This window comes from Odontesthes bonariensis, chromosome 22 (assembly GCF_027942865.1).
Source record: "Odontesthes bonariensis isolate fOdoBon6 chromosome 22, fOdoBon6.hap1, whole genome shotgun sequence".
In the NCBI taxonomy this organism is placed as follows: Eukaryota; Metazoa; Chordata; class Actinopteri; order Atheriniformes; family Atherinopsidae; genus Odontesthes; species Odontesthes bonariensis.
In genome coordinates, this window is record NC_134527.1 from 917,211 (window position 1) to 944,247 (window position 27,037).

At 46.1% G+C, this 27,037-nt stretch overlaps 1 protein-coding gene across 4 annotated transcripts in view; it reads left to right on the plus strand.

The window, feature by feature from the left end:
- The first annotated feature begins 3,787 nt into the window (after nt 1–3,787).
- Nucleotides 3,788–27,037, plus strand: part of scarb1 (scavenger receptor class B, member 1) — a 38,752-nt gene continuing 15,502 nt past the window's right edge. The window contains exons 1-8 of one of the 4 annotated variants that reach the window (XM_075455396.1): nt 3,788–3,988; nt 11,518–11,678; nt 14,375–14,516; nt 14,591–14,794; nt 16,730–16,825; nt 17,071–17,186; nt 17,524–17,690; nt 18,539–18,657. In XM_075455396.1, the coding sequence (XP_075311511.1) occupies nt 3,869–3,988; nt 11,518–11,678; nt 14,375–14,516; nt 14,591–14,794; nt 16,730–16,825; nt 17,071–17,186; nt 17,524–17,690; nt 18,539–18,657 (1,125 nt within the window). In that variant the 5' untranslated portion in view covers nt 3,788–3,868. Of the gene's footprint in view, nt 3,989–7,022; nt 7,367–11,517; nt 11,679–14,374; nt 14,517–14,590; nt 14,795–16,729; nt 16,826–17,070; nt 17,187–17,523; nt 17,691–18,538; nt 18,658–27,037 lie in introns of those variants that run through there. The other 3 variants (XM_075455395.1, XM_075455398.1, XM_075455397.1) reach the window with 3 other exon arrangements.

The following is a 27,037-nucleotide window of genomic DNA, read 5'->3' on the forward strand; positions in this document are numbered from 1 at the left end:
TTGTTCTTAGTTAACTCCTGATTAATGTAAAATAATCAAACTTTTAATATATGTTTGAATATGATATTTATTCCTGCCTGGGTTCTGCCTGGGTTCTGCCAGGGTTCTGCCTGGGTTCTGCCTGGGTTCTGCCTGGGTTCCGCCTAGGTTCTCCCTGGGTTCTGTCTGGGTTCTCCCTGGGTTCTGTCTGGGTTCTCCCTGGGTTCTCCCTGGGTTCTCCCTGGGTTCTGCCAGGGTTCTGCCTGGGTTCTGCCTGGGTTTTGCCAGGGTTCTGCCTGGGTTCTTCCAGGGTTCTGCCTGGGTTCTGCCAGGGTTCTGCCTGGGTTTTGCCAGGGTTCTGCCTGGGTTCTTCCAGGGTTCTGCCTGGGTTCTTCCAGGGTTCTGCCTGGGTTCTCCCTGGGTTTTGCCAGGGTTCTGCCTAGGTTCTCCCTGGGTTCTGCCAGGGTTCTTCCAGGGTTCTGCCTGGGTTCTCCCTGGGTTCTGCCAGGGTTCTGCCTGGGTTCTTTCTGGGTTCTGCCTGGGTTCTGCCTGGGTTCTGCCTGGGTTCTGCCAGGGTTCTTCCAGGGTTCTGCCTGGGTTCTCCCTGGGTTCTGCCAGGGTTCTGCCTGGGTTCTTTCTGGGTTCTGCCTGGGTTCTGCCTGGGTTCTGCCTGGGTTCTGCCAGGGTTCTGTCTGGGTTCTGCCAGGGTTCTGCCTGGGTTCTCCCTGGGTTCTGCCAGGGTTCTGCCAGGGTTCTGCCAGGGTTTTGCCTGGGTTCTGCCTGGGTTCTGCTGGTTCCATGTCTGCAGCAAACCTTTTGGGATGACTCGGGCCTCTTGGATGAATCTGACCACAGCCGGTTCTTTACAGGACAGTTGGTCCAACTGTGGCTCCGACCTCCTGATACGAATATACGAATATAATCCGACCTTCTCCTGTGAGGACAGACGCCATGTTGGAAAGGCTGTAACAGAAAGTCTGTCATCTGTAATAATAATATTGTTCTCATCTCTCTGCTTCTGTCGAGTTAAAGTATTCATATTTCCCAAATGATCATAAACTCAGTGACTTCCCAGGCTGCTTTAAAACAATGATGAAATCCCACTAATATGACACAGCTGTGCATGACACGTGCACTGTCAACGAGAACATTGTGTCATGCTGTGAAAAGGAGCTGTGCTCGTTTTTTATACTAACCAGTTCAGACTGACAGATGATATGAATGACACTCGTTGAAATGCTCATTTTAACTTGTTTATGCACAACAGCACAGAAAACCTCAGCTCACCTTTTTATTCACTTTATATTTTATATTTTTAAACAGTTTTTTAAATTCTTAGATTATTTTTAAAGTGTTTATTATTGTATTAACATTTTTATTGCTTTATTATGTCTGCTACTGGATGCTTGAATTTCCTTCGGGATCAATAAAGTATCTAACTCCTGTCTCCCTCCATGAAGGCTTTCTTCTACAGGTTCTGCAGCTTGTTGTTGGGAACAGCTCGCGGTCCTGGTGGCAAACCTTCCTCTCAGAAGGTAGATTAGCTTTACAGCCTGTGGCCTCAGAGCATCCAGGTCTCCTTCAGCCTCCTGGGACCACAGATTCACAGATTCCTGTAGAGCTGGAGGTGGGAAACCCAGATTGTGGTCAGATTCTGATGAAGGACCGGCAGTTTTATATGGATATGACACCAAGCAAAGCTGAGCCCACCTCTGAGAAGATGTTCCATCCATCCCAAACTGTGTCAGAAGAGAGAAAGCCGAAGTATGTCCTCATGTCTGAGCGAGGAGGAAGGCTGGGAGGTCCTTGGAGATGGAACACAATGGTAAGGGCAAGTGTCAGTCTGCGGGGTTTATCAGGGGCAATAACCAATGCGGAGGGGGCAAACATGGGCAGATACCTCACACTCCCAAACAAACGCTCAAGGTCCCCCGTCACCAAGCAGGTCAGGAGGCGTGAGTAAACCGTGAAAAGACGAGATAATGGCCGGCGGCGTCAGCCACAATATCAGAGCTGTTGGTTGGTCCGACAGAGCAAACCGAAGAATAAACGGATGAGAACAGCTTCGGTTGGAATTTAGCTGGGATCATTTTCAGAATATGTCAGAAGGAATACAGAAAAAGCCTAGTTTCTGAGGGCCGTGGTCCCTAGTTTCTGAGGGCCGTGGTCCCTAGTTCTTTAGGGCCGTGGTCCCTAGTTTCTGAGGGCCGTGGTCCCTAGTTCCCGAGGGGCGTGGTCCCTAGTTTCTGAGGGCCGTGGTCCCTAGTTTCTGAGGGCCGTGGTCCCTAGATTCTGAGGGCCGTGGTCCCTAGTTCCTGAGGGCCGTGGTCCCTAGTTACTGAGGGCCGTGGTCCCTAGTTCCTGAGGGCCGTGGTCCCTAGTTCCTGAGGGCCGTGGTCCCTAGTTCCCGAGGGCCGTGGTCCCTAGTTCCCGAGGGCCGTGGTCCCCAGTTCCCGAGGGCCGTGGTCCCTAGTTCTCGAGGGCCGTGGTCCCCAGTTCCCGAGGGCCGTGGTCCCCAGTTCCCGAGGGCCGTGGTCCCTAGTTACTGAGGGCCGTGGTCCCTAGTTACTGAGGGCCGTGGTCCCTAGTTCCCGAGGGCCGTGGTCCCTAGTTACTGAGGGCCGTGGTCCCTAGTTACTGAGGGCCGTGGTCCCTAGTTCCTGAAGGCCGCGTTCCCCAGTTACTGAGGGCCGTGGTCCCTAGTTCCCGAGGGCCGTGGTCCCTAGTTCCCGAGGGCCGTGGTCCCTAGTTCCTGAGGGCCGCGGTCCCTAGTTCCCAAGAGCCGTGGTCCCTAGTTCCTGAGGGCCGTGGTCCCTAGTTCCTGAGGGCCGTGGTCCCTAGTTACTGAGGGCCGTGGTCCCTAGTTACTGAGGGCCGTGGTCCCTAGTTCCCGAGGGCCGTGGTCCCTAGTTCCTGAGGGCCGTGGTCCCTAGTTCCTGAGGGCCGCGGTCCCTAGTTCCCAAGAGCCGTGGTCCCTAGTTCCTGAGGGCCGTGGTCCCTAGTTCCTGAGGGCCGTGGTCCCTAGTTCCCGAGGGCCGTGGTCCCTAGTTCCTGAGGGCCGTGGTCCCTAGTTCCCGAGGGCCGTGGTCCCTAGTTCCTGAGGGCCGTGGTCCCTAGTTCCCGAGGGCCGTGGTCCCTAGTTCCCGAGGGCCGTGGTCCCTAGTTCCTGAGGGCCGTGGTCCCTAGTTCTCGAGGGCCGTGGTCCCTAGTTCTCGAGGGCCGTGGTCCCTAGTTCCTGAGGGCCGTGGCTTCCTACCTGTGACTGTGAGGTAATGAGATCCCGGTGCAGACCAGAGCTGGTGACTGCAAGCTGAAGATTTCTTTTCTTTTCTATGGTGAGGTAGAGCTGCTTAGCTTACCCTAAATGATTTGGCCAAATAAAGGAAGTTTAGTTTCCTGATTATCTGGAACTTTGCATTGATTTACTGAGCAAAGGGAAGCTGATTCCTCAGAGTTCCTGCAGGCCAGAGACTGATTTAACTGCCTCTGTTTCACCGTCTGTTCGTCTTCTTTTCAGCACTGATTCACTTTAAAAGCCTTGTTCAACCCTCCGGACCTGCATTTAAAAGCCCCGCACATCTGTCCCTTTGATCCCAGTTAAAGCTACGTCCCGACTAAAGTTGCATCTTTATCAGTGAACTCCACAAACAGTTCCATCCACACACGGAGGAGTCATCTGACTGAAATGTGACCTGCTTGGATTTGCATGGATCTGGGCTCAAACTGTCGGGGTATGAGGGGGGGGGTGTGGTCTGCGGGGTATAAGTGCAGCTCAGCGGCTGCTTCCTCCCATCGCTGCTCATGGCTGGGCTCTGAAACTCAGCTCTCACATTCGCTGTTCCAGAGGAGCCGTAACCGAGGGTAACCCAGCAGATCGCCCTCAGCAGCCATGGCCATCAGCAAATCCAAAGTGGCCGTCGGATTTATCGTGTCGGGGGTTCTGACTCTGGTCTTTGGGATCATTTCTGCAATTATGGGACCAGCGATAATGAGGGACCAAGTGTCAAAGGTAAGCTACGCCGTAACCATGGTAACCATGGTAACCATGGTAACCATCGTGACTAAGTAAGCCTTCATCAGCTATCTGATCGTAGCTTCTTAACGTCTCCAAAAAGCTCCAACAGCTGATTTATACCAGATCATCACATCTGCAAACCACGTGCACGACTGTCTGTGATCCACGTGCATGACCGTCCGTGATCCACGTGCACGACTGTCCGTGATCCACGTGCACGACTGTCTGTGATCCACGTGCACGACTGTCCGTGGACTGTTTTAAAAAGGCACCTCGCACCTTAGAGTTGGTTAAGATTAGAGTTGAGAGTGAGAGTTTATGTGGCCCTGTGAGGGACCTCCAACCTGTCCGGGGGGGTCCCTGCCTCCTGTCTCCTGCCTCCTGCCTCCTGCCTCCTGTCTCCTGCCTCCTGCCTCCTGCCTCCTGCCTCCTGCCTCCTGCCTCCTGCCTCCTGCCTCCTGCCCGATTGCAGTCCTGGTCGGTTTAACACGGCATCATATTTTTCAGGCTCACGCTGTTTTGTGTAACACCTCAGTCTGAAAAGTGTTGACCTCTTCCATCTCGGGCCTCCTGATAAGGCTGCAAACATGTTTTTTTCTAGAATAGAATCTTTAAAACTGCACTGCAGCCTGATAAGGACAAGAGACGTAATGTGTCTCTTATCGGCAGAGTTCAAGGCGGCACAGTTTGTGTCACTGTTGTGGAGCCCAAGTCTAAATATACAATTATGTAGTCATTAATATGATTCCCACTGTGCTGTAGTGTAGGTCGACTCCCCTTGAATCGGCTAATTCTTTCATTTTGAAAGTATCCAAGATGCCAGATGAAGGTTACATAATGTGAAAGAGTCATAAAGTTCAGTTTCTGAGATACAGAATCACTTTACCTGAAAGCAGTAATCAGGTTTATGCATGTAGCACATTTACAGTGAGCCCCAAGTGCTGGAAGATCTCCAATAATATCCAATAAAAGCAGAATAAAAGCAGAATAAAGAGAGGAAAGGGTTAAAAACAAGCGTGTTTGGGAGTTAGAGCTCAGAACTGGCAGGTTTTTAATCTCTATTCTCTGATCTTCCTTCTAGCCTGGCTGACGCGTCCACAATCTCGATGAGATGGTGGTCTGGGAACAAGGTGTGCGTTTTCTCGTAATTGAGGCGTGGTTTACGAATGCCTAGAGCCGTTTATTGGGCGCTACGAATGTCTATCAAATGACGTCAGGTTCTTCCCATGCTGCTTTGCGCGCGATTCATAGCCAATTGTATCACTTATACCAGATGACGACAGAAACTCGACGAGGAAGAAGAAAAAAAAGTAAAATAAAAGTAAACTTGCGCTCTAAGCTACTTAAATTGACAACAAAGTAGGCCTATATGCTATATTCTACATGAATTTTTATGTTGTAGAGTTGTGAATTTATTTTAATAATGGAGAAATTGAGCAGCCTTGCTTTGTTGTCTACAGTAGTAGATCAACCCTCATCTTACTTTGAAGCTCCCAGAAGTGACGTCGACGCAGCCTAAGCAGCAGAGAAGCTATCAGGCTTGTGTTGATGATAATAATAAACTCCTGGACTATGTACAAACTTCCAAATGCATCGTTTTGTGAGTACAGACCATATTTGTACTACTGTAGAAGTTTGGTGTCATGGCATGTGATTTTAGTGTGGTAATTTTGGAGATACTGCCAGGGTCCATTAACCCTTGTACTAAGCTATTCGGGATAACTCAGTAACTCAGCTGATGTTCAGACAATATCGAAAAAACTTCGGGTGGGCTACTTGGCTGGATATCACGGTTCAAATGACCCCAGGGTGAATCTACTCCGAAACACTTTCTGCATCGAACGGTAACGTTGTGTCCGCTGTCATGTTGGATTAACGCTCTACAAGCTTCGGTGTCGCGCATAGACGTCGTCATCGTCTTGCTCCCCCCCCCCGTTCTGTGATTGGTTCCCAAACTCTGGCAAAAATAAGGGCGGTGGTTTCCAGGCTGACTTTGCAGTGTGAATGAAATCGAGCGCAAAGCAGCATGGGAATTCCCAGGCTATCTTCCTTCAGGAACAGAACAACTTTCTGAACAAGTTCCAGAACAACACCTCTCATAGTTCTAATGTCGAACAGCACTGAAAAAAGTGACTTTTTGGTGAAGTATACTCTATTAGAGTAACTGTCATAATCTCTACCTTGTATTTTTAAGATTCAGTAAGAACTCGAGCTTCTTAAGTGAAATTAAACATTTTATTAACGTAACACATGAATTATGGGGGAAGAGTAAGTTTTACTCAGGTTTCCTCATACAGTTTAAATGTTTAATAGTTGTATGTACATAAACCTAGAAATACTACATAAACTTTACTCTGAAAGTTAAAATCTACTAACATAACAGCAAATACTACAGACATATAACATTTACTTAAAATTTTGAGTAAAATGATGTTCCTGCCTATGAAAAACAAGTAGATTTAACTTCATTTGTTTAAATAAATATAACTTAAAACTTAGATGTAATTAAGTAAATGTTACTTAATATCTTCACAACTGTTATGTTTTATGTAGGGCTGGGCGAGTTAACTCGTTATTATCACGTTAACTCGTTAATTATTTAACGCCGATAAATATTTTATCGCGCATTAACGCAGGTTTTATTTTATTTTTTTTAAATAAATAAATAAAACAAAAATTTTGGGGGGCTTTTGTGTCTTTAATGGATACTCTGAAAAAAGTGACTTTAGACTTTACTTAATTTTTTAAACTAAATATAACTTAAAACTTAGATATAATTAAGTAAATGTTACTTAATATCTTCAAAACTGTTATGTTTTATGGTAAAATTTACTTAATACTGGCAAGTGAGTGTTACTTGATATTGCAGCATTAAATATTACTTTAATCATTTGAGTGCAAATACTTCCAAAGTGTTTTTTAAGTAAATCTTATGAGTTGTTTTTTTTCAGTGAGCTGTTATGTCACCGGAGCAGGAGCCGCACTACACTTCCCAGAATACTCCGCGCGGTGGGGGGCGTAACAGCAGCAGAGTATAAATACGGCGACAGCAGAAGCAGGTTAATAACATTAAAGTGGAGGTGAGCAGAGAGCCGGCGGGGCAGCTGGGGGTGAATTAAGCGGGACTTTACTCAGAGACACTTTAAAGCTGGCAGGAAGCTCTGTGCGTGTAGTCAGGAAGCAGAAAGCTAAAAGCTAAAATCTGAGGACTGAGGACGCAAACAAAGATCTGCCGGCGGTCTAACCCTCCTAATGGCCATGAGTAAGCCCAGAGTGGCGCTCGGCTTCATAGTAGCCGGCGTGCTGACGGTGTTTTTCGGCACCGTGCTGGTGTTCGTGGGTCCGGCCGTCATCGATGACCAGGTGAAGAAGGTGAGCAGCTTCCTCTCTGTGCGGTGACGTAATCAGGTTCAGCCCCAGCTGAGGTGTCAAAGGGCTGCGCGTGGGCAAACATGTCAGCGATAACAGGCGCGAGCGGTGGGTGAGCGCGTGAGTCAACACGGTTCAGACGGGTTTATTATAGGCAAAGCATCATTATTTATAAAGAGCATTTCATACCACAGGCAACTCAATGTGCTGCACATAAAGACATAAAGAACAGCATAAAGCAGCATAAAAACAAGCAAATTTAAAGAGAATTAAACAAATAGAATAAAAATTAGTTAGGAAGTGTGTTAGCTCAGTGTGTGTTTTAACTTTTGAAGGGACTGTGATTCATCCAGGATATGTAAGTAACATTTATCTTGCGTGGTGTACCAGGCTGCTTTTTGCTATACTTTGCCTGCTAAGCAGGCTTGCTGCTGTGTGATAACAGCCCCCATTGAAACTAGTTTCAGCCAAGAGTGGCCAATTTGCCTGTTAATCTGTGGGAGGGGTCTGCAAGACCCAGGCAAGGCAAGGCATCTTTATTTATACAGCGCATTTCATACCACAGGCAACTCAATGTGCTTTACATAAAGACAAGGCATTTAAAAGAACAGCATAAAGCAGCATTAAAAACAAGCAATTTAAAGAGAAAAAAAATAGAATAAAAATTTAAAGCAATCAAAGAAGAGGGGAAAAAGAAAAATATTAACTCAACCATAAGCACACGGAAAGAGAAATGTTTTTAACCTGGATTTAAACCAATCCTACTGTTAGCTAAATTTACTTTTGCTCTGTTATAGTTATACCAATCTTACTGTTAGCTAAAATGACCTGACTGATGTTTTTAATTACCTGTACTTCTGTGTTGTATTTATTTCTGTATGTCTTTATGTAAAGCACATTGAGTTGCCTGTGGTATGAAATGCGCTGTATAAATAAAGATTGATTGAAAGCGGCTGGGATGAGAATCGGCACCTCCAAATCTGAGACAGCATAACGGCTAAAATCTGCTGGTAGTTTGTTCCAGTTGTGAGCAGCATAACAGCTAAAAGCTGCTGGTAGTTTGTTCCAGATGTGAGCAGCATAACGGCTAAAAGCTGCTGGTAGTTTGTTCCAGCTGTGAGCAGCATAACGGCTAAAAGCTGCTGGTAGTTTGTTCCAGATGTGAGCAGCATAACGGCTAAAAGCTGCTGGTAGTTTGTTCCAGATGTGAGCAGCATAACGGCTAAAAGCTGCTGGTAGTTTGTTCCAGCTGTGTGCAGCATAACGGCTAAAAGCTGCTGGTAGTTTGTTCCAGCTGTGAGCAGCATAACGGCTAAAAGCTGCTGGTAGTTTGTTCCAGTTGTGAGCAGCATAACGGCTAAAAGCTGCTGGTAGTTTGTTCCAGCTGTGAGCAGCATAACGGCTAAAAGCTGCTGGTGGTTTGTTCCAGCTGTGTGCAGCATAACGGCTAAAAGCTGCTGGTAGTTTGTTCCAGATGTGAGCAGCATAACGGCTAAAAGCTGCTGGTGGTTTGTTCCAGATGTGAGCAGCATAACGGCTAAAAGCTGCTGGTAGTTTGTTCCAGCTGTGTGCAGCATAACGGCTAAAAGCTGCTGGTAGTTTGTTCCAGATGTGAGCAGCATAACGGCTAAAAGCTGCTGGTAGTTTGTTCCAGATGTGAGCAGCATAACGGCTAAAAGCTGCTGGTAGTTTGTTCCAGCTGTGTGCAGCATAACGGCTAAAAGCTGCTGGTAGTTTGTTCCAGCTGTGTGCAGCATAACGGCTAAAAGCTGCTGGTAGTTTGTTCCAGATGTGAGCAGCATAACGGCTAAAAGCTGCTGGTGGTTTGTTCCAGATGTGTGCAGCATAACAGCTAAAAGCTGCTGGTAGTTTGTTCCAGTTGTGTGCACCATAACGGCTAAAAGCTGCTGGTAGTTTGTTCCAGATGTGAGCAGCATAACGGCTAAAAGCTGCTGGTAGTTTGTTCCAGATGTGAGCAGCATAACGGCTAAAAGCTGCTGGTAGTTTGTTCCAGATGTGTGCAGCATAACGGCTAAAAGCTGCTGGTAGTTTGTTCCAGTTGTGAGCAGCATAACGGCTAAAAGCTGCTGGTAGTTTGTTCCAGATGTGAGCAGCATAACGGCTAAAAGCTGCTGGTAGTTTGTTCCAGTTGTGTGCAGCATAACGGCTAAAAGCTGCTGGTAGTTTGTTCCAGCTGTGAGCAGCATAACGGCTAAAAGCTGCTGGTAGTTTGTTCCAGTTGTGAGCAGCATAACGGCTAAAAGCTGCTGGTAGTTTGTTCCAGTTGTGAGCAGCATAACGGCTAAAAGCTGCTGGTAGTTTGTTCCAGTTGTGAGCAGCATAACGGCTAAAAGCTGCTGGTAGTTTGTTCCAGTTGTGTGCAGCATAACGGCTAAAAGCTGCTGGTAGTTTGTTCCAGATGTGAGCAGCATAACGGCTAAAAGCTGCTGGTAGTTTGTTCCAGATGTGAGCAGCATAACGGCTAAAAGCTGCTGGTAGTTTGTTCCAGATGTGTGCAGCATAACGGCTAAAAGCTGCTGGTAGTTTGTTCCAGATGTGTGCAGCATAACGGCTAAAAGCTGCTGGTAGTTTGTTCCAGATGTGTGCAGCATAACGGCTAAAAGCTGCTGGTAGTTTGTTCCAGATGTGAGCAGCATAACGGCTAAAAGCTGCTGGTAGTTTGTTCCAGATGTGTGCAGCATAACGGCTAAAAGCTGCTGGTAGTTTGTTCCAGATGTGTGCAGCATAACGGCTAAAAGCTGCTGGTAGTTTGTTCCAGATGTGTGCAGCATAACGGCTAAAAGCTGCTGGTAGTTTGTTCCAGATGTGAGCAGCATAACGGCTAAAAGCTGCTGGTAGTTGACTTTAGAGTTCTTCTTATACCCTGATTCAGCTGTGTTATACCCTGATTATACAGGTTTATTCTATGACTCAGCTGGGTTATTCTCTGCTTTCACTGGGCATGGATGCGTGTGAGCGTGAGCAGAAATGGGAAGTTTATACCAGCAGATCCAGATTGGATCCGCAAAAAAAAATTTGTGATTTTGAATGTAAATGTGACATTAATACAGAAATGATCATTAATCATGAAAAGATTTGCTTATGTGAACATAAAGTCCAAAGATGTCAGTCAGCAGCGGGCAAATAGTCCTCCCTGCTGTGGTTAGGTTTAGTTGGGGTTAGAGTTAGTTAAGGTTGGGGTTAGTTAAGGTTGGGGTTAGTTAGGGTTAGAGTTAGTTAGGGTTAGAGTTGGTTAGGGTTAGAGTTAGTTAAGGTTGGGGTTAGTTAGGGTTAGAGTTAGTTAGGGTTAGAGTTAGTTAGGGTTAGAGTTAGTTAGGGTTAGAGTTGGTTAAGGTTGGGGTTAGTTAAGGTTGGGGTTAGTTAGGGTTAGAGTTAGTTAAGGTTGGGGTTAGTTAGGGTTAGAGTTAGTTAGGGTTAGAGTTAGTTAGGGTTAGAGTTGGTTAGGGTTAGAGTTAGTTAAGGTTGGGGTTAGTTAGGGTTAGAGTTAGTTAGGGTTAGAGTTAGTTAAGGTTGGGGTTAGTTAGGGTTAGAGTTAGTTAGGGTTAGAGTTAGTTAGGGTTAGAGTTGGTTAGGGTTAGAGTTAGTTAAGGTTGGGGTTAGTTAGGGTTAGAGTTGGTTAGGGTTAGAGTTAGTTAAGGTTGGGGTTAGTTAGGGTTAGAGTTAGTTAGGGTTAGAGTTAGTTAGGGTTAGAGTTGGTTAGGGTTAGAGTTAGTTAAGGTTGGGGTTAGTTAGGGTTAGAGTTAGTTAAGGTTAGTTAGTGTTAGAGTTGGTTAGGATTAGAGTTGGTTAGAGTTAGGGTTGGGGTTAGTCAGCAGCTACATCTAATGACTGCAAGCCTGTCAGGATTCATGGGAATATCTGTTGAAAGCTTTATTATTGTTCCCAAAGACACAGTCGTGCTGCCCGGTTCAATTCTGTCACTGATTCTGTTAAAATGACCAAAATGTTTAATAATTCTAAGACTTCAGATCCTCCCATCTTATGAGGCGACAGTAAAAGATGGAACTCAACAGCCGTTCGATTTATTTCTTTGGGTTAAGGGTTAGCGTTGGGTTGTGTTTTAGTGGTTTGATGAGCTGTAAAACTCACCAGGTTTCTTCCTTTTCTTTCCTCTCTCACATGTTTGATGTCAGAACACGATGATCGACCCAAAGAACGACCTCTCCTACACCATGTGGAAGGACCTCCCCGTGCCGTTCTTCATGTCGGTCTACTTCTTCAACGTCCTGAACCCGCAGGAGATCCTGAACGGAGAGAAACCCATGGTGGAGCAGCGGGGACCCTATGTGTACAGGTACATCATTCCCCCGGCCGGCGTCGGCCCGGCGTTATGCAGAAAAATAAAGTACAGAATTGTACCTTTAGGGGTACGATGGCTTGTCCCTGGGGCAGTACCCTCAGAAGGTATAGTTTTGTACCCTCGTGGTTTGTACCTTACAGAGATCAAGCTTGTACCTCTGGTGGCAATTTTGTACCCTTATTCTGAAGTAGCCTAACATAGACTGTCTATTGTACCCCAGCATGTAGAAAAAAAGGTACATATATGTACCTTTTACCACTTGAGTACATATAGCTAGTATCATTAATGATCATTCTATACATTTTGTCTATATACACATTACACAAAAGATAAAAACTTTGAAATTGATCAGAATGTATTCTTTTTGTTTTCAAATTTCAATTTCATTTCACTTTAAGCAATGCGAAACTGTCCATTGCAGGTAACTCCATTCTCCACCAACCTTAAAGGGACAGTTCGCCTCTTTTGACATGAAGCTGTATGACATCCCATATCAGCAACATCATTTCTGAACATCTTCTTACCCCCTGCTGCGTCCTGTGAGCAGAGTTCCAGCCTCGTTTTGGTGTTGATGAAGGTAGTCCGGCTAGTTGGCTGGGGTTTAAAACATAAAGCGTTTTGCTTCTCAGAACAATATGCGTTCAACAGAGTAATACATTTACATCACAAAATGGTTCTCCAGGAAAAAGTCAGAGCTCACAATCGCTTGGCCCTATTTTCTCTCCCTTCATATTACAGCAGGCAGTGATGTAAAGAGGCGAACTGTCCCTTTAAAGGAAGGTTTCTCAGTCCAAACAGAAGAAAACTGAAAGGAGCTCAGATAAAAGTGTCCCCACAGGCATTGTTCTGGTTTGAATCAACATAAAGAAACTCGTGTGCAGCTTCCAGCTGGAACTTTAGAGAAAAACCTTCTCAGTCAGGTTTAATCAAAGGAGAAATGAGTTTGACTTTGGAGTCGCTCAGTGTGGCTTAAAGAAATGTTGTTCTCAAACTTCTGATTGTTCTGACCTGAAGAAGCTTTCAGTCTGAAACAGATGGGAATATAACTCATCCAAACCAACAGGAAGAATGTTTCAAAGCAGGACATTTCTGCTTTACTCTGCATGAAAAGACCATTTTCAATGCATCCGTCTTAATGTAGATGTGAAATTAAAGGTCATTTTCTTATTTGTGACCAGAAGTCTAAATCCAGCCGGTTATTGTCAGGAAGATGTCCTTGAGTTTCTAATAAAGCCGGCAAACAAAGATAAGATATTCCAGAAGCTGTGAGACTAAACCGTCCCAGATGCTGAACTGAGCATCAAGGTTTTTGATGTGTTTATCAAACATGACTTTGGTCAGTATCCTCCAATAAAAAGCCTTTTTAAATGTCATCTTATCCACATGAGATCTGCCTCAGTCAGCAGGAATCTGGCTCAACACATCAGTATCCAGTCTCCATGAATGTTTAGAGAATCTCCTTAAAGAACCATGAATAAATCAATAATGACAACGAAATGTATTGACTGCCCAAAGTTCTGTGTAAAGAGCAGGAAAAGTGCACGGATCCTAAATCCCAGCCGGGCCACAGGTCGATAATTTCAGCTGTTACACAGCACCTGTGCTGCACATGCTGCTGAGATATATGCTGAGTAATGCAGCCGCAGCGCTACGTGCCAAACGCTGTTACATCACAAGGTTTTTGTTGACCTACATTTAGAGTCACAGTGTCCCAGAGCCAGAGAGCGGCTCTGCTTTGCCAAGTCAGCAGCTGATAACACACCCGAGTTATCAACAGTACAAGAAACAAGAAAAGAAACAACAAGAAAAGAATGCCGAAGATCTTCATAGTCCTGGCTGACACAAACTAAATGCATCTGAAACCTGTTTACAAGTTGCAGAACACAATGTTCCGAGAGGCAGGAAACAGGCTGACAGGGGCCACCGAGAGGGGCCGGTGGTATGCCGAGAAGTGCATCCCCATTAGCGGGACCAGGAGGGATGCATAGTTCTGCAAAGGTCTGCTGAACTATGCATCCCCTCCTGGTCCCGCTTTAAAGACAGTCTGGGATGGAAAGATATAACTACATCATATATTTGTTTGATTTAATTAACAGATGCGAATTTCAACAAGTCCAAAATTGTCTCTGAAATTAAAAATATTCAAATTTTATGGAGAAAGAAGATGAACTCAAGATGTGAGCTCAATATTACCACGGTAACTTTATTGGGTAAATTTGATCATTCCACGCCTAAAACAGTTTACTGGGGATGCACTTCTCGGCACACCCTCAGAAATAGGGGTACAGTATGAGTCCTTTTTTGTCCCCTAAAGGTACAATCTACACTAATGTACCCCCTAGGGTTCATTATTGGACCTAAAGGTACATATATGTACTTTTTAAAAAAAAAAAAAAGTCAATTTTTGTACTTTAATATAAGGGTACAAAATTGCCACCAGTGGTACAAATTGGTCTCTGTAAGGTACAAAACTGCTCCTTCTGAGGGTACTGCCCCAGTGACAAGCCATCGTACCCCTAAAGGTACAATCTGTACTTTATTTTCTGAGATTGTAGTATGGGATGTCATACAGCTTCAATGTGGACTGAACTGGCACTGAAACCTGGAAGGACACTCGTATTTTACAGGGTGGGGTGTACATGTTCCTTTAGGTGGAGGTTTGACTCTGTAACGCTGTGTTCTGTCCTCAGAAAGCAGTGTCGGAAAGAGAACATCACCTTCCATCCCAACTACACGGTGTCCTACAGGGAGTACAGGCGCTACTTCTTTGAGCCGTCCATGTCTGTGGGCAACGAGTCGGACGTGGTCACCATTCCCAACATGTTGGTGCTGGTGAGTCCTCTTCTCGCCCTTCTTATCGGTTCCCTTCAGCCCCGCCTTCACATGCGTTCTCCTCTGGGTTCCAGGGTGCTTCGGTCATGTTGGAGAAGCTGCCCTTTGCTGTGCGCCTGCTGATCAGCGCCACCTTCAAGACGTTCAAGGAGGGTCCCTTCCTGACAAAGACGGTGGGCGAGCTGATGTGGGGTTACGACAGCCAACTGGTGGAGTTCCTCAACAAATACCTGCCCGGCATGCTGCCCTCAACGGGGAAGTTTGGCCTCTTTGCAGAAGTGAGTGCTCATTAGTGATGGGATTTTCAGCTCTTTTTCGAGATGCGGCTCTAATGGCTCTTCTTACTGTGGAGAGCCGGCTCTTTCGGCTCCCAAACGTGTGTGTGTATATATATATATATATATATATATATATATATATATATATATATAATTAATAGCTTAAACCTAATTTTATAACATTTTGTTTCATTATTGACATTGTTAAGCACTTATGATGAGTAAAAATGCTGCGTAACAATGCTTTATAAATAAAAGTTTCATTATAACCAATTAAATTATCACAAAATACAAACACCCACCACCATACAAAAAAGTATCAAAGCAGCTTCATAGCAAAAAAGGTACCACAATACAATTATCAAATACAGTGCTATTAAATTAAAGTATAAAACTATGAAGGATAAAAAAAGACCATGTGAACAGCACCAGTTTTGAACTACTAGGCCTAGAGATGGAGAACTCACTGTATTAAATACAAATACTCGCCACAGTACGAAAAAGTATTAGTATTAGTATTAGAAAAGAGACAGCGAGATACTGAAAAAAAAAAAAAAAAAAACTGGCTCCCATTGTGGAGCCGGTTCCTGTCGTTCACTTCAAAGAGCCGGCTCTTAAAGCATACTGCATACTCATCGATCAGACAGTATGCAGAGCGTTTACCCACAATGCATTTCGCTCCTGCCCGAGCCGAAATCAGCCGGCCTGAAGCTGATTTCCCTTAAGCTCTAAACTCTGTAAACTTTAGCAACATTTGAAACATTTTCAGGTGAGAAAGTAGTCGTTTAGATCCCCAACGTGTTGAAAACCTGACAAAATACCGTCTGTTTACAATTTAGTTCCCACGAATTCGGCGCTACTAAAGCTAGCCGCAGTGAGCAACGCACTTCCTGTTATTTTCACAAAATAAAATACCCGTTGCCTTTTGTTTTGAAAACAGAAAGTGAACCTACCCTCGTTGTAGCTAGCTTGAAACTGCCGCTTTGACAGGAAATGACGATCGGCGACGTCACGTTACGTTGCATCTTGGGTAGTTTGAGTATGAGTAGTAACCTCATGATGCATACCCAACATTTAGGAGAATCTAGGATGCATCCGGGAACTTAAAAAAGTTAAAGTTAATATGAGTAGTAGGCAGTTTCGAACACATCCGTAGAGACCGGACCAATGACCAGTTAATCCCAGGAGGAGGAACTGGAACTAATCTGGGCTCAAAGCTGGATGTTAATGTCTGTTTTATCTGCTGAGAAGCCGCTGTAGTCTGCATAGAAATGACCCAAAATATCTTTGGGTTCTGATAAGATTCAGAGAGGGATTCAACCCCCAACCGGATCATCTTGGTGTGTAACTCCTGTTTAGAGAAATTCTGTCTCGGTCGGACCAACGTGTTTACGTGCATTTTAAGATCATAGAAACTTACTGTAATTCAGGGAGCTGTTTAAAGTTATCCTGTTTGACCCATTTCAACCAAAGCGGTCCCAGTGCTGCTGGAAGTGGAGTTCTGGTACCAGAACCAGTTCTCTGTGACCCTCTTCTTGGCTCTTAATCCAAATTTAAAAGTGATGAAATCATTGAGTTTTGAGGGTTTCTGCTAAACGATGTCCTTTAGTTCCTAGACTTAAGAGTTTAAATGTGTTTAGTACTGAACCGGCTTTGGGTTTCATGGTCAGAATCAGTTTCAGTTTCATGGGGAACTTTCTACTTTTTAATGGTAGAACGGCAGATATCTTGAAAATATTTGGATGGATCAAAGTCTATTCGAGCCACAGATGGGCTCCACTGGTGAGGAAACAACCGATTTTTAGATTTTATTTCCCAGAAGCTCCTGAAGCATCCCGTCTCAGAACCAGTAACAGGCTGGAAGCTCATTCCCAGTTCCCATAAAGCAATGTTTGTGCAGATAAATTAAGGTAATGCTGTGTTATCTTCACTCAGTTTAACAACTCCAACACCGGCCTGTTCACCATCCATACTGGAAAAGACGAGATCTCGAATGCCCACAAAGTGGACTCCTGGAACGGCCTGACAGAGGTGAGACGCCACATTAAGGCCCGAGACGCCACATTAAGGCCCGAGACGCCACATTAAGGCCCGAGACGCCACATTAAGGCCCGAGACGCCACATTAAGGCCACATTAAGGTCCGAGACGCCACATTAAGGCCCGAGACGCCACATTAAGGCCCGAGATGCCACATTAAGGCCCGAGATGCCAAATTAAGGCCTGAGACGCCTGATCATGGGTCAAAACCTGGCTTATCTTTCTCTCTGCTTACAGCTGAGCTACTGGCGGACTCCTCAGACCAACATGATCAACGGCACCGCTGGGCAGCTGTGGCCTCCTTTCATGACCAAGGAGAGCACGTTACCGTTCTACAGCCCTGACGCCTGCAGGTAAAACTGCGTTTCCACCTTTTTAACCTTTTTACAGCCCTGACGCTGGCAGGTAAAACTGCGTTTCCACCTTTTTAACCTTTTTACAGCCCTGACGCTCGCAGGTAAAACTGCGTTTCCAGCTTTTTAACCTTTTTACAGCCCTGACGCTCGCAGGTAAAACTGCGTTTCCACCTTTTTCACCTTTTTACAGCCCTGACGCTCGCAGGTAAAACTGCGTTTCCACCTTTTTAACCTTTTTTACAGCCCTGATGCTCGCAGGTAAAACTGTTTCCGCCTCTCTGCACCTTTTAAAGACTTGAAAATGAATCCCCTGCTCTTTGCTTTCCTTTTCCAGGTCCCTGGAGCTGGTCTTCCAGCGTCCTGGTGAGTTTCGAGGCATTCCTTCTTATCGGTTTGTTGCGCCCACGACGATGTTTGCCAACGGGACCGATTATGCTCCAAACGAAGGCTTCTGCCCCTGCAGACAGTCCGGCCTGCTGAATGTCAGCAGCTGCAGACAAAGTGAGTTTGTGCTGGCTAACCAAGGTCACATCCTTACCTGGAGACGGGTGGTTTGGGTATCGGGTTTCCTCCTTGTTTGAGCCTAACTTTAGAGCAGCTCAGACTGATGCATGTTCAGGGTTCGGGGGCAGAACTATCAGTCTGTGTTGCCCCAGAAGCTGCATGATGACCCTTATTGATGCCCTACACCAGTGATACTCACTATTGTTTTTCACCAGAGCAAAATCAAGGGAAGAGCCACTTTTACCACAACATACTAAAGTCCCCTTTTTGCAAATATGCATTTCTACATATAAAAAATCCCACAAAAACAGAAACAACACAGCCAATACATTTTCAATTCAGACCACATTTACCTTAATACTGGGATGAGCGGAAGCTGGCGTGCATGTCCTCGACTTTCTTCATGTTGTATTTGTAGTTTGTTGTTGTAATCATAGTGAGACATTCAAGATGAGCATGGTTTTTGTGCTGGTTTTTGCCCTTTTTTAATGAAAAACCGATCCATTGGGCCTGCATCTCGCGCTGGCTTAAGGAGCTAGCGTGCTCTGCTGTCAAGTGCTCTGTGGTTTAAGCGGGCTGCGTTGCCAGGTTTAACAGAGCCCCCTTTAGGAAACACCATTAAGCCTTAATTAATACTTAATAAAAATACTTAATACTGTGCAGCATTCGCTGTGTGTTATTTGAAAAAATGTATTGTTATTGTTAGCATATCGTTATAAGCTACTGTGCGAGCCACACAGTGAGGATCTCTGGCCTACACCGTTCAGCTTCAGATGCTTGATTATTTGGTTTTAAGGCTTGGTTTGTGGAAGGCTTTCAGCTGAATATCTGCATCCTGGTTTCAGACTCCCCGGTCTTCATCTCTCACCCACACTTCTTTAACGCTGACCCTGTGCTGCTGGACTATGTGCTGGGGCTTCATCCCACCGAGGAGGAGCACGGCCTCTTCATAGACATCCACCCGGTGAGTGTGCACACAGAACATAATATAATATAAAGCCAGCAGAGCTCTGAGATCCAAGGACTCAGGTCAGCTGGTCCATTCCAGAGTCCAGACTAAACATGGAGAAGCAGCATTTAGCTGTTATGCTGCAAACAAGTGGAACAAACTGCCAGTGGAGATTAAACTTTCACCAAATGGAGACATTTTTAAATCCAGGTTAAAAACATTTTATTTCTTTCTCTTTATATTCTTTTAATTATTTTAATGCTTCTTCCATTCCCTGCTGCAATGCTTTTATTTTATGTGAAGCATTTTTAATTGTTTTGGACATGAAATGTGCTACAAATAAATTTGATTTGATTTGACATGTGCACACACACGTGCAGGACAAACGGATGTGTGACGGGTCACACAAACTACTTCGCCTGGGATAAATAATCCAGTTCACATCAGATTTAGAAAGAAAACAGATTTAATTGTGATTAATGCCTCAGAGGCTGGAGTTTCTTTAGAGTTTCTTTAGGGTCCGACTCAAGGAAGAGGGGCCGGGCCGGTCTGTGTATCCTGTGGAACCATAGGCGGAGCCACGGGTGTTCCAAAGGGTTCCGGGAACACCCAGTTTCATAGCTGGAACAATTGGAAAAATTGCCATCACCTGGCAACCGATTGTAAACACAAGCTTCGGGAGTGCAACATGATGAAAAAGCCTACAATCCCCATCTCTGTCAGTGACTGACTGCGTTCACATGATCGAGTCCCTCAAAGAAACGTTTGCTACTCTCAGAAGTAACGCAGATGGTGAATTCGAGAGAATACTCAAGCAAACGGAGGGCGTTATGAGCGAAAATGATGTTCAGAACTGGGACGTTGCAGGGCCAGGCGCACGGAGCAGAAAGCTGCCTGCCAGGCCTTCTCTACAGTGGGAAGGTGCGCACCGATCAGGAGTGATTCGGATTTGCAGTCACTGTGGAATATGATCCTTGACAGACAGCTGATGGAGCTGAACAGCCGTTTCCAACGAGACTCGTACGGAATAACGAAGGCCGCTGCTTCCCTCGTGCCTGCGCCACACGCACGTTACCAGCTCGACGCACTGCGCGAGGCGAGCGGGCATTATGGCATAGAGTTGGACACATCCGAGCTGAACGTGTTTGAGCAATTGCTCAAAAGGAAAATGGGCGTAGGACTGCAATTCTCGTCCATTATGGAAGCGTTAGATTCCTGCAATAAAGATGTGTTTCCGAGAATTAACAGCTTACTACAGCCCCTTTCACACTGAGGAAGAACCCGCGTTTAATTGGCTAATTTAGCGTGTCCGCTGTTGCGTTCACACTGCCGACCCGGGCTGCCGCGTCAACTCGACTCGCCTTTCGACCCGCGTCGGACCCTAGTCTTTTTGCCGAGCCGAGTTTGGTGTGAACGCAATCGACGCGGGTTGGACGTGGGCGTGGCGTGACGTGAGGAGTTTAAAAGACAGAATGGACAGCTGATTCAGAACAACAGCGACAGGTGAGGACAAGTTTCACTCTGTTTTACTTCAAGTTGGAGACATTTTTGAAGATGGCCAACTGGGGAGACAAGGAGGTCCGCGAGCTCCTCAGCCTCCGAGCAGAGGACGTTATTTACCGCCACATTTCGGGGACGGTGAAGGATGGACCTCTGCTGGAAGGGCTGGCGAGAAAGATGGGAGAGCGCGGTTTCCCACGCAGCAAGACGCAGGTGACCAACAAACTGAAGGCCATGAGGAAAAAGTTCCTCTTCTGGAAGTTCTGGATTTCCTCAACTTGGACACTATAGTGCTCTTGTATTCTCCGCATATGTTCTTCGGCGGCATCCCACGTTGTAACCATCCACACCCCGTAAAATAACATCTCCATGAACTGCATATACAATTGCAAAAACGAGTCCTCAAGGTGTATTTAACCCTACCTCCGACGCATGGCTTGTGCCTACGTCATTGTACACGCGCAGCATTTTATGTGTTTCGTGTGACGCTCTGCCACTAGGCCACGCCCCCTGAACTCGGCTTCAGGCGACACGGGTCACCCTGACACGCCAAGCGTTCACATTGCTGACGCAGGTCGAAGGTGCAATTTGGACTTGCTAAGGTAGCGGGTCGCAGTGTGAAAGGGGCTAACGTGTATTGGCAACACTTCCAGTCACACATTGCTCTGTTGAACGTCTGTTCTCGGGTGTTAACAGAGTTAAGTCGAAGATCAGAACCACAATGGTCCCAGACAGACTGAATAGCATCTCACTGCTCATGTTTGAAAAGGAGCTTGCTGAGGAATTGGACTCTGATGAGATAATTGATGCATTCAAAGCCAAGCCACGCCGCCTTGCCCTGTCGCAGCGCAAATATAGCAGCAAATAAGTTCCTTTGTTAAGCCAACAGTGGTGTTGTTCAGATGCTGGTTAAATGGCTTTGGTAACCATGGTAATAGTATGCGCACAGGTGCTATGATGTGTTCTTCATCTCTGGGCACTGTGTCACTTTGTTTGGCAGCGGTTGCATTTGTTCTCTGTTAAAATACATGCTTAATGTATTATTTTGGAGTTAATAAATTAAAAAAAGTATTTTCTTGGGAACACCTAATATTTTTTTTTTTCTGGCTACGCCACTGCGTGGAACTGATAACTTCCTCAGCTGTTTATCTCCCTGCTGATGTGTGTAAACGCTCTGCTGGCCTTGAGGTCTGGCATCCGGAGCAGAGGTGGACTGATTGCATATCAGGGACTGATGGTCTTATTCAGCTGGAAGGTTTTATGGCTGCGAGCAGAAACATTCAGGCAGCATGCGGCAGCGTAATCTGTGAGCTTAAAGGAACAGTTTGCCTCTTCTGACATGAAGCTGTGTAACATCCCATATCAGCAACATCATTTCTGAACATCTTCTTCCCCCCTGCTGCGTCCTGTGAACAGAGTTCCAGCCTCGTTTTGGTGTTGATGAAGGTAGTCCGGCTAGTTGGCTTTAAAAAATAAAGCGTTTTGCTTCTCAAAACAATATGCGTTCAACAGAGTAATACATTTGCATCACAAAATGGTTCTCCAGGGTTAGACAATTTATTTAATTGAAACCATTTTGAATAAGCTAGGAGAGTAGAGTTGGCTTCAGAAATGAGGGTTCTAAAGTCCTTATGGGAAAAAAAAGATTTGTGTCGTCTGCCAATAAAATTGGTGATGAATATAATGTGCTATAATATATATTGTAATAGAATATAATGAACTTCACGTTATATTCTGATGACTATAGGTCAGCTGAGCTCAGTTTAACTGCCTCACAAACGGCTTCAGTACAGGACGAACATAGATAAGGCACCTTTGACGGCAGCATGTGTGACTACATTCTTTCTGTTGGATGTTTCCAACCATTAAACTGTGTGTGTGTTGGGGGGGGGGCAGCTGACTGAAAGTACTACAGAACCTGGAGATTCTGTAGATACACACCAGGGCTGAACATCAGTAAACCACAAGAGGAGCAACAACACAACAACATCCTGCCGCAGCGTCGACTCAGCAGAGCTGCGACAGGAAAACCACCGACAGCACAGATCTGCCAGCGTTGTAGCGCTGGCCTCTGACCCTGAAGCACTCAGGTTGTGCTTTTATTCATCCACTTTGTTTCTGTTATTCAAGGTAAACACAAGAAACTTGTGCTAAAGGAAAAAAATAATAATAAATGGACCAGACTCAGTGAATAACTCCCTATAATAAAGACCAGTGAGCAGTGCTGACCAACATGTCATTGGGGTCATCAGGTGGGAACCTCCTTTCATCAGTGTTTCATCTAGTTGGGCCCACGCCACCTGCAGGAGGCTAGAGAGTGGCTGTGTTCGAAACCGCCTACTTTTCCTACTATTCCTACTAGTCATACTTTTTTAAGTTCCCGGATGTACACTAGATGCATACTAGATCCGCCGAAATGTTGAGTATTCATCATGAGGTTACTTGTCACACTCAAACTACCCAAGATGCAACGTAACGTGACGTCGCCCATCGCCATTTGAACGGTCAAATTCCGTTAACGGGACGAGAGCAGTCAAAACGGCGAAACCGGAAGTGCGTTGCTCACAGCGGCTAGCTTTACTAGCGGCGAATTCGTGGGAACAAAATTGTAAATAGCCGGTATTTTGTCAGATTTTCAACACCTTGGGGGTCTAAATGACTACTTTATCGCCTGAAAATGTTTCAAATGTTGCTAAAGTTATATATTTACAGAGTTTAGCTTAAGCGAAATCAGCTTTTCAGGCCGGCTGATTTCGGCTCGGGCAGGAGTGAAGTGCACTGTGTGTAAACGCTCTGCATGCTGTCTGATCGATGAGTATGCCGTTTTCAAGTATGTAGTAGGCGGTTTCGAACACAGCCAGTGATCACTGGCGTCCCAGAGTCACCCCCCCTAATGCCAGCCATCACTGCTCCTCACACCACAACAACCATCTTTTTTTTATATAACCACCAGCTACCCCAGCCTCTCACCAACTGCACACCAGTCACAGAAAGTACTTGGTTACACTTCTGCCCTGTAAATATGATTGTTTGTTTCATTTAGGCTCTGAGAAGAGCAGGGAGCTCTTGGGGGGGTTTTCAGCACAACTGAGATGGACTTAAAGGGATAGTTCGCCTCTGACATGAAGCTGCATGACATCCCATATCAGCAACATCATTTATGAACATCTTCTTACCCCCTGCTGCGTCCTGTGAGCAGAGTTCCAGCCTCGTTTTGGTGTTGATGAAGGTAGTCCGGCTAGTTGGCTGGGGTTTAAACAATAAAGCGTTTTGCTTCTCAGAACAATATGCGTTCAACAGAGTAATACATTTGCATCACAAAATGGTTCTCCAGGAAAAAGTCAGACATCACAGTCTCTTGGCCCTATTTTCTCTCCCTTCGTATCACTGCCTGCTGTGCAGACCGAAGTGCAGACCGAGCAGCAAACACCGTAACAGGTGCGGCTGTCGGCAGGCGGCCCAAAAAATTTTGGGGATTTTTTTTTCTCTCTTCCTAGTCGTTTTTAGACACTTTGTGGTCTTTTTTTCTCTCTTTCTGGTCTTTTTTGTCTCTTTTTGGGGATTTTTAGCTACTTTGTGGTCTTTTTTGTCTCTTCCTGGTCGTTTTTAGCCACTTTGTGGTCTTTTTGTGTCTCTTTGTGGGAGAGAAAATAGGACCAAGCGATTGTGAGGTCTGACTTTTTCCTGGAGAACCATTTTGTGATGCAAATGTATTACTCTGTTGAGCGCATATTGTTTTGAGAAGCAAAACGCTTTATTTTTTAAACCCCAGCCAACTAGCCGGACTACCTTCATCAACACCAAAACGAGGCTGGAACTCTGCTCACAGGACGCAGCAGGGGGTAAGAAGATGTTCAGAAATGATGCTGCTGATATGGGATGTTACACAGCTTCATGTCAGAGGCGAACTATCCCTTTAAAGTTGCACTTTACGAAGGTTTTATGGCTGTGAGCAGAAACATTCAGGGAGCATGCGGCAGCATAATCTGGGGATCTTTAGGTTGCACTTTTAGGTCAAACCTGCTGCTTCTCGCTACACTTCAGAGTCCTTTTCTTCTTGGAAAAGTCCGTGATGATATCTGCTTTTACTGCCACATCGGAACACCGTAACCCGTGGGTGTCGATGACAGCGTGGCTCACTGAGCTGCAGATGCACAGAGTGATAAAAGCAATGACACAGCCCGTTCTTTCAGCCCTATCTCCTGAAAGATGACCTCGCTGCGATAAGGTAATTGGAAGATTGGGCCCTTTCTGTGTAATTGCAGGTGTTTGTCAGCTTAAGGTTGTAAAGAACTTTCTGTGTATCCAATAAAACATAATCAGTTTGGATAAGGAAGCAGAAGGTTCCAGTGTAATCCGGTTAATGATTAAGGTATCAGCTGGCTCAGGGTTTCACGAGGTTTACTAAAACAACGCAGAGATTCATCAAGGCTGCGGCTGAGTTTAACTGAGTCTGTGGGAGTCGTTTAAATAAAGATTCAGAGGTTCCTGATGCAGAACTGAGCTGATGCTGGATGAAGGCTTACAGATCAGGTCCCTCTGATCGGACAGCAGAGCTCACAAACGGGGAAATAAATTCACTGCTGGGGTTCAGATGTTATTTCTACAGACGAATAGATCCCAAAGAAGTTTGGGAATAACTTCAGGAGTTCCGACTGTGAGAGTGCACCAGGGGCCACACTTACAGATCAGTCCCTCCAGGGTTCACTTTTATCCGACTGAACCTTTTTTGTTGGATTTTGCAGAAATCCGTCAACCCAGAGACTTTAATAATTTGAACAGAGGGCCCTGCAGACTGATGCAGTTTTACAGAATGATGGAAAATGGGCACATTCGGACAGAGCAGCTCTAGGAAGGCGGCTCTAGGAAGGCGGCTCTAGGAAGGCGGCTCTGAGAACGCAGCTCTAGGAAGGCGGCTCTAGGAAGGCGGCTCTAGGAAGGCGGCTCTGAGAACGCAGCTCTAGGAAGGCGGCTCTAGGAAGGCGGCTCTAGGAAGGCGGCTCTAGGAAGGCGGCTCTAGGAAGGCGGCTCTAGGAAGGCGGCTCTAGGAAGGCAGCTCTAGGAAGGCGGCTCTGAGAACGCAGCTCTAGGAAGGCGGCTCTAGGAAGGCGGCTCTAGGAAGGCGGCTCTAGGAAGGCAGCTCTAGGAAGGCGGCTCTAGGAAGGCAGCTCTAGGAAGGCGGCTCTGAGAACGCAGCTCTAGGAACGGTCCCCAGTTCCCGTATGTCCGTGGTCCCTTGTTCCTGTATAGCCGCTTTCGGACTGTAGGAACCATTGGCAGTTCTATTTACCTTTTAATCCGCGGGGCCGTTTTCTCCCGCATTCGGACATACAGGAACTCGGGACCATCTCCCTCAGTTCCTATAACCATTTAGCTCCTTCTCCGAGGTCGGGTCCTTTCATGGTTCTATAGAACGCATCTGACGGAGGTGTTTGGTGGTCGGTAGCTCCGCCCCTTGTCATGTTGTCAGGCTGAAATGTTTCCTCATACGACACGGACACAACCTTGGAGTGTTTAAGTCAAACCTCCACGTGGTCTCCTTTGTCTGCGGCGCTCTGCTCTCCTTCCTTCATGAAACCAAGAAGTATGGCCTGCGCTCCATCCTTCGTCTCCTGACTCTCTCTGTGAGCTCTTCCAGCCTCCATGTTAGACGCCCGATGTGATCGTCCATGATTAATATCACCATCATGCAGACCATGAACACGGTGGCCTCCCCGCTCTCCATGTTAGCTTCTTGTTTGTTTTTTTCTTCTCTCCTTACGTTTACCGGGTTTTGTTTTGTTGTTGAATTTTGGCTAATATAACAGCCGTTTAGCGTCACTGACGCAGACGGCTGCGCGCGGCGCATCAGTCCCGACTCATGTGCGAATGCAGACTGAAACAGTTCCGCTGGGGAAGGGCAGTTATCAGAACGAAATTCGAGTAGGACAGTTCTGATAACTGCGTTCTTAGAACGACTCTGTCCGAAAGCGGCTTATGTCCGTGGTCCCTAGTTCCCGTATGTCCGAATGTGGGAAAAAACGGCCCCGTTCCTGAAAAGGTTCTAGGAACTGCAGAAGGTTCCTACAGTGGGAAGGCGGCTCATGATTTCCTGCCTGCTGATCGTAGTTCTTTGACTGGTTTGTCAGGCCTGTAAAAGGACGTTAGAAGCTCCAATGTTTGGGCGTGCACGAGGCTCTGAGCTGTAACGCCCTCCTTTAAGCTCGATCTGGACGTGAACTGTCGGACTGTGGATCCTGACGTCTGCCTTGGCGTGTGAGTTGGCCCAGAAGTGATGTGTCACTGCAGATTGCTGTGAGCGGTTGTTTGTGGTCTGATGGAATGTTTCTATCCTGGTGGGAGCAGCGTCTGCCAGGACCAGGAAGCCTCAGACCGAGAAGGATTTGGATCCTACGCCACCGATTATGCAACCATCACACCTGTGGGGCAGAATGAGCAAACCTCCTCTGGAAGGTCTGTTCTTCCACAGACTCTGAGCCAACGAGCAAACCTCCTCTGGAAGGTCTGTTCTTCCACAGACTCTGAGCCAACGAGCAAACCTCCTCTGGAAGGTCGGTTCTTCCACAGACTCTGAGCCAATGAGCAAACCTCCTCTGGAAGGTCGGTTCTTCCACAGACTCTGAGCCAAAGAACAGTAAAGCTGCTCTGGCAGCTCGTCTCCAACACTTCTGCTGTTTGTCGCTGCCTCCAGCTGTATTCCCCTGGTCCTTCCCCCCCGCTTTAAGCTCTTTATCAGAGCCACATGTCCACAGCTCAGCTCTCACATCTGCATGATGGAGTCCAACTTAAGGCGAGACACTACAAGTGAATAGGGGAATATTTTAAAATAATAGATAGAAACTTCCTCAGTCGATTACTTATACAAGTATGGGAAAAAAAATGTATTACAAGTTTT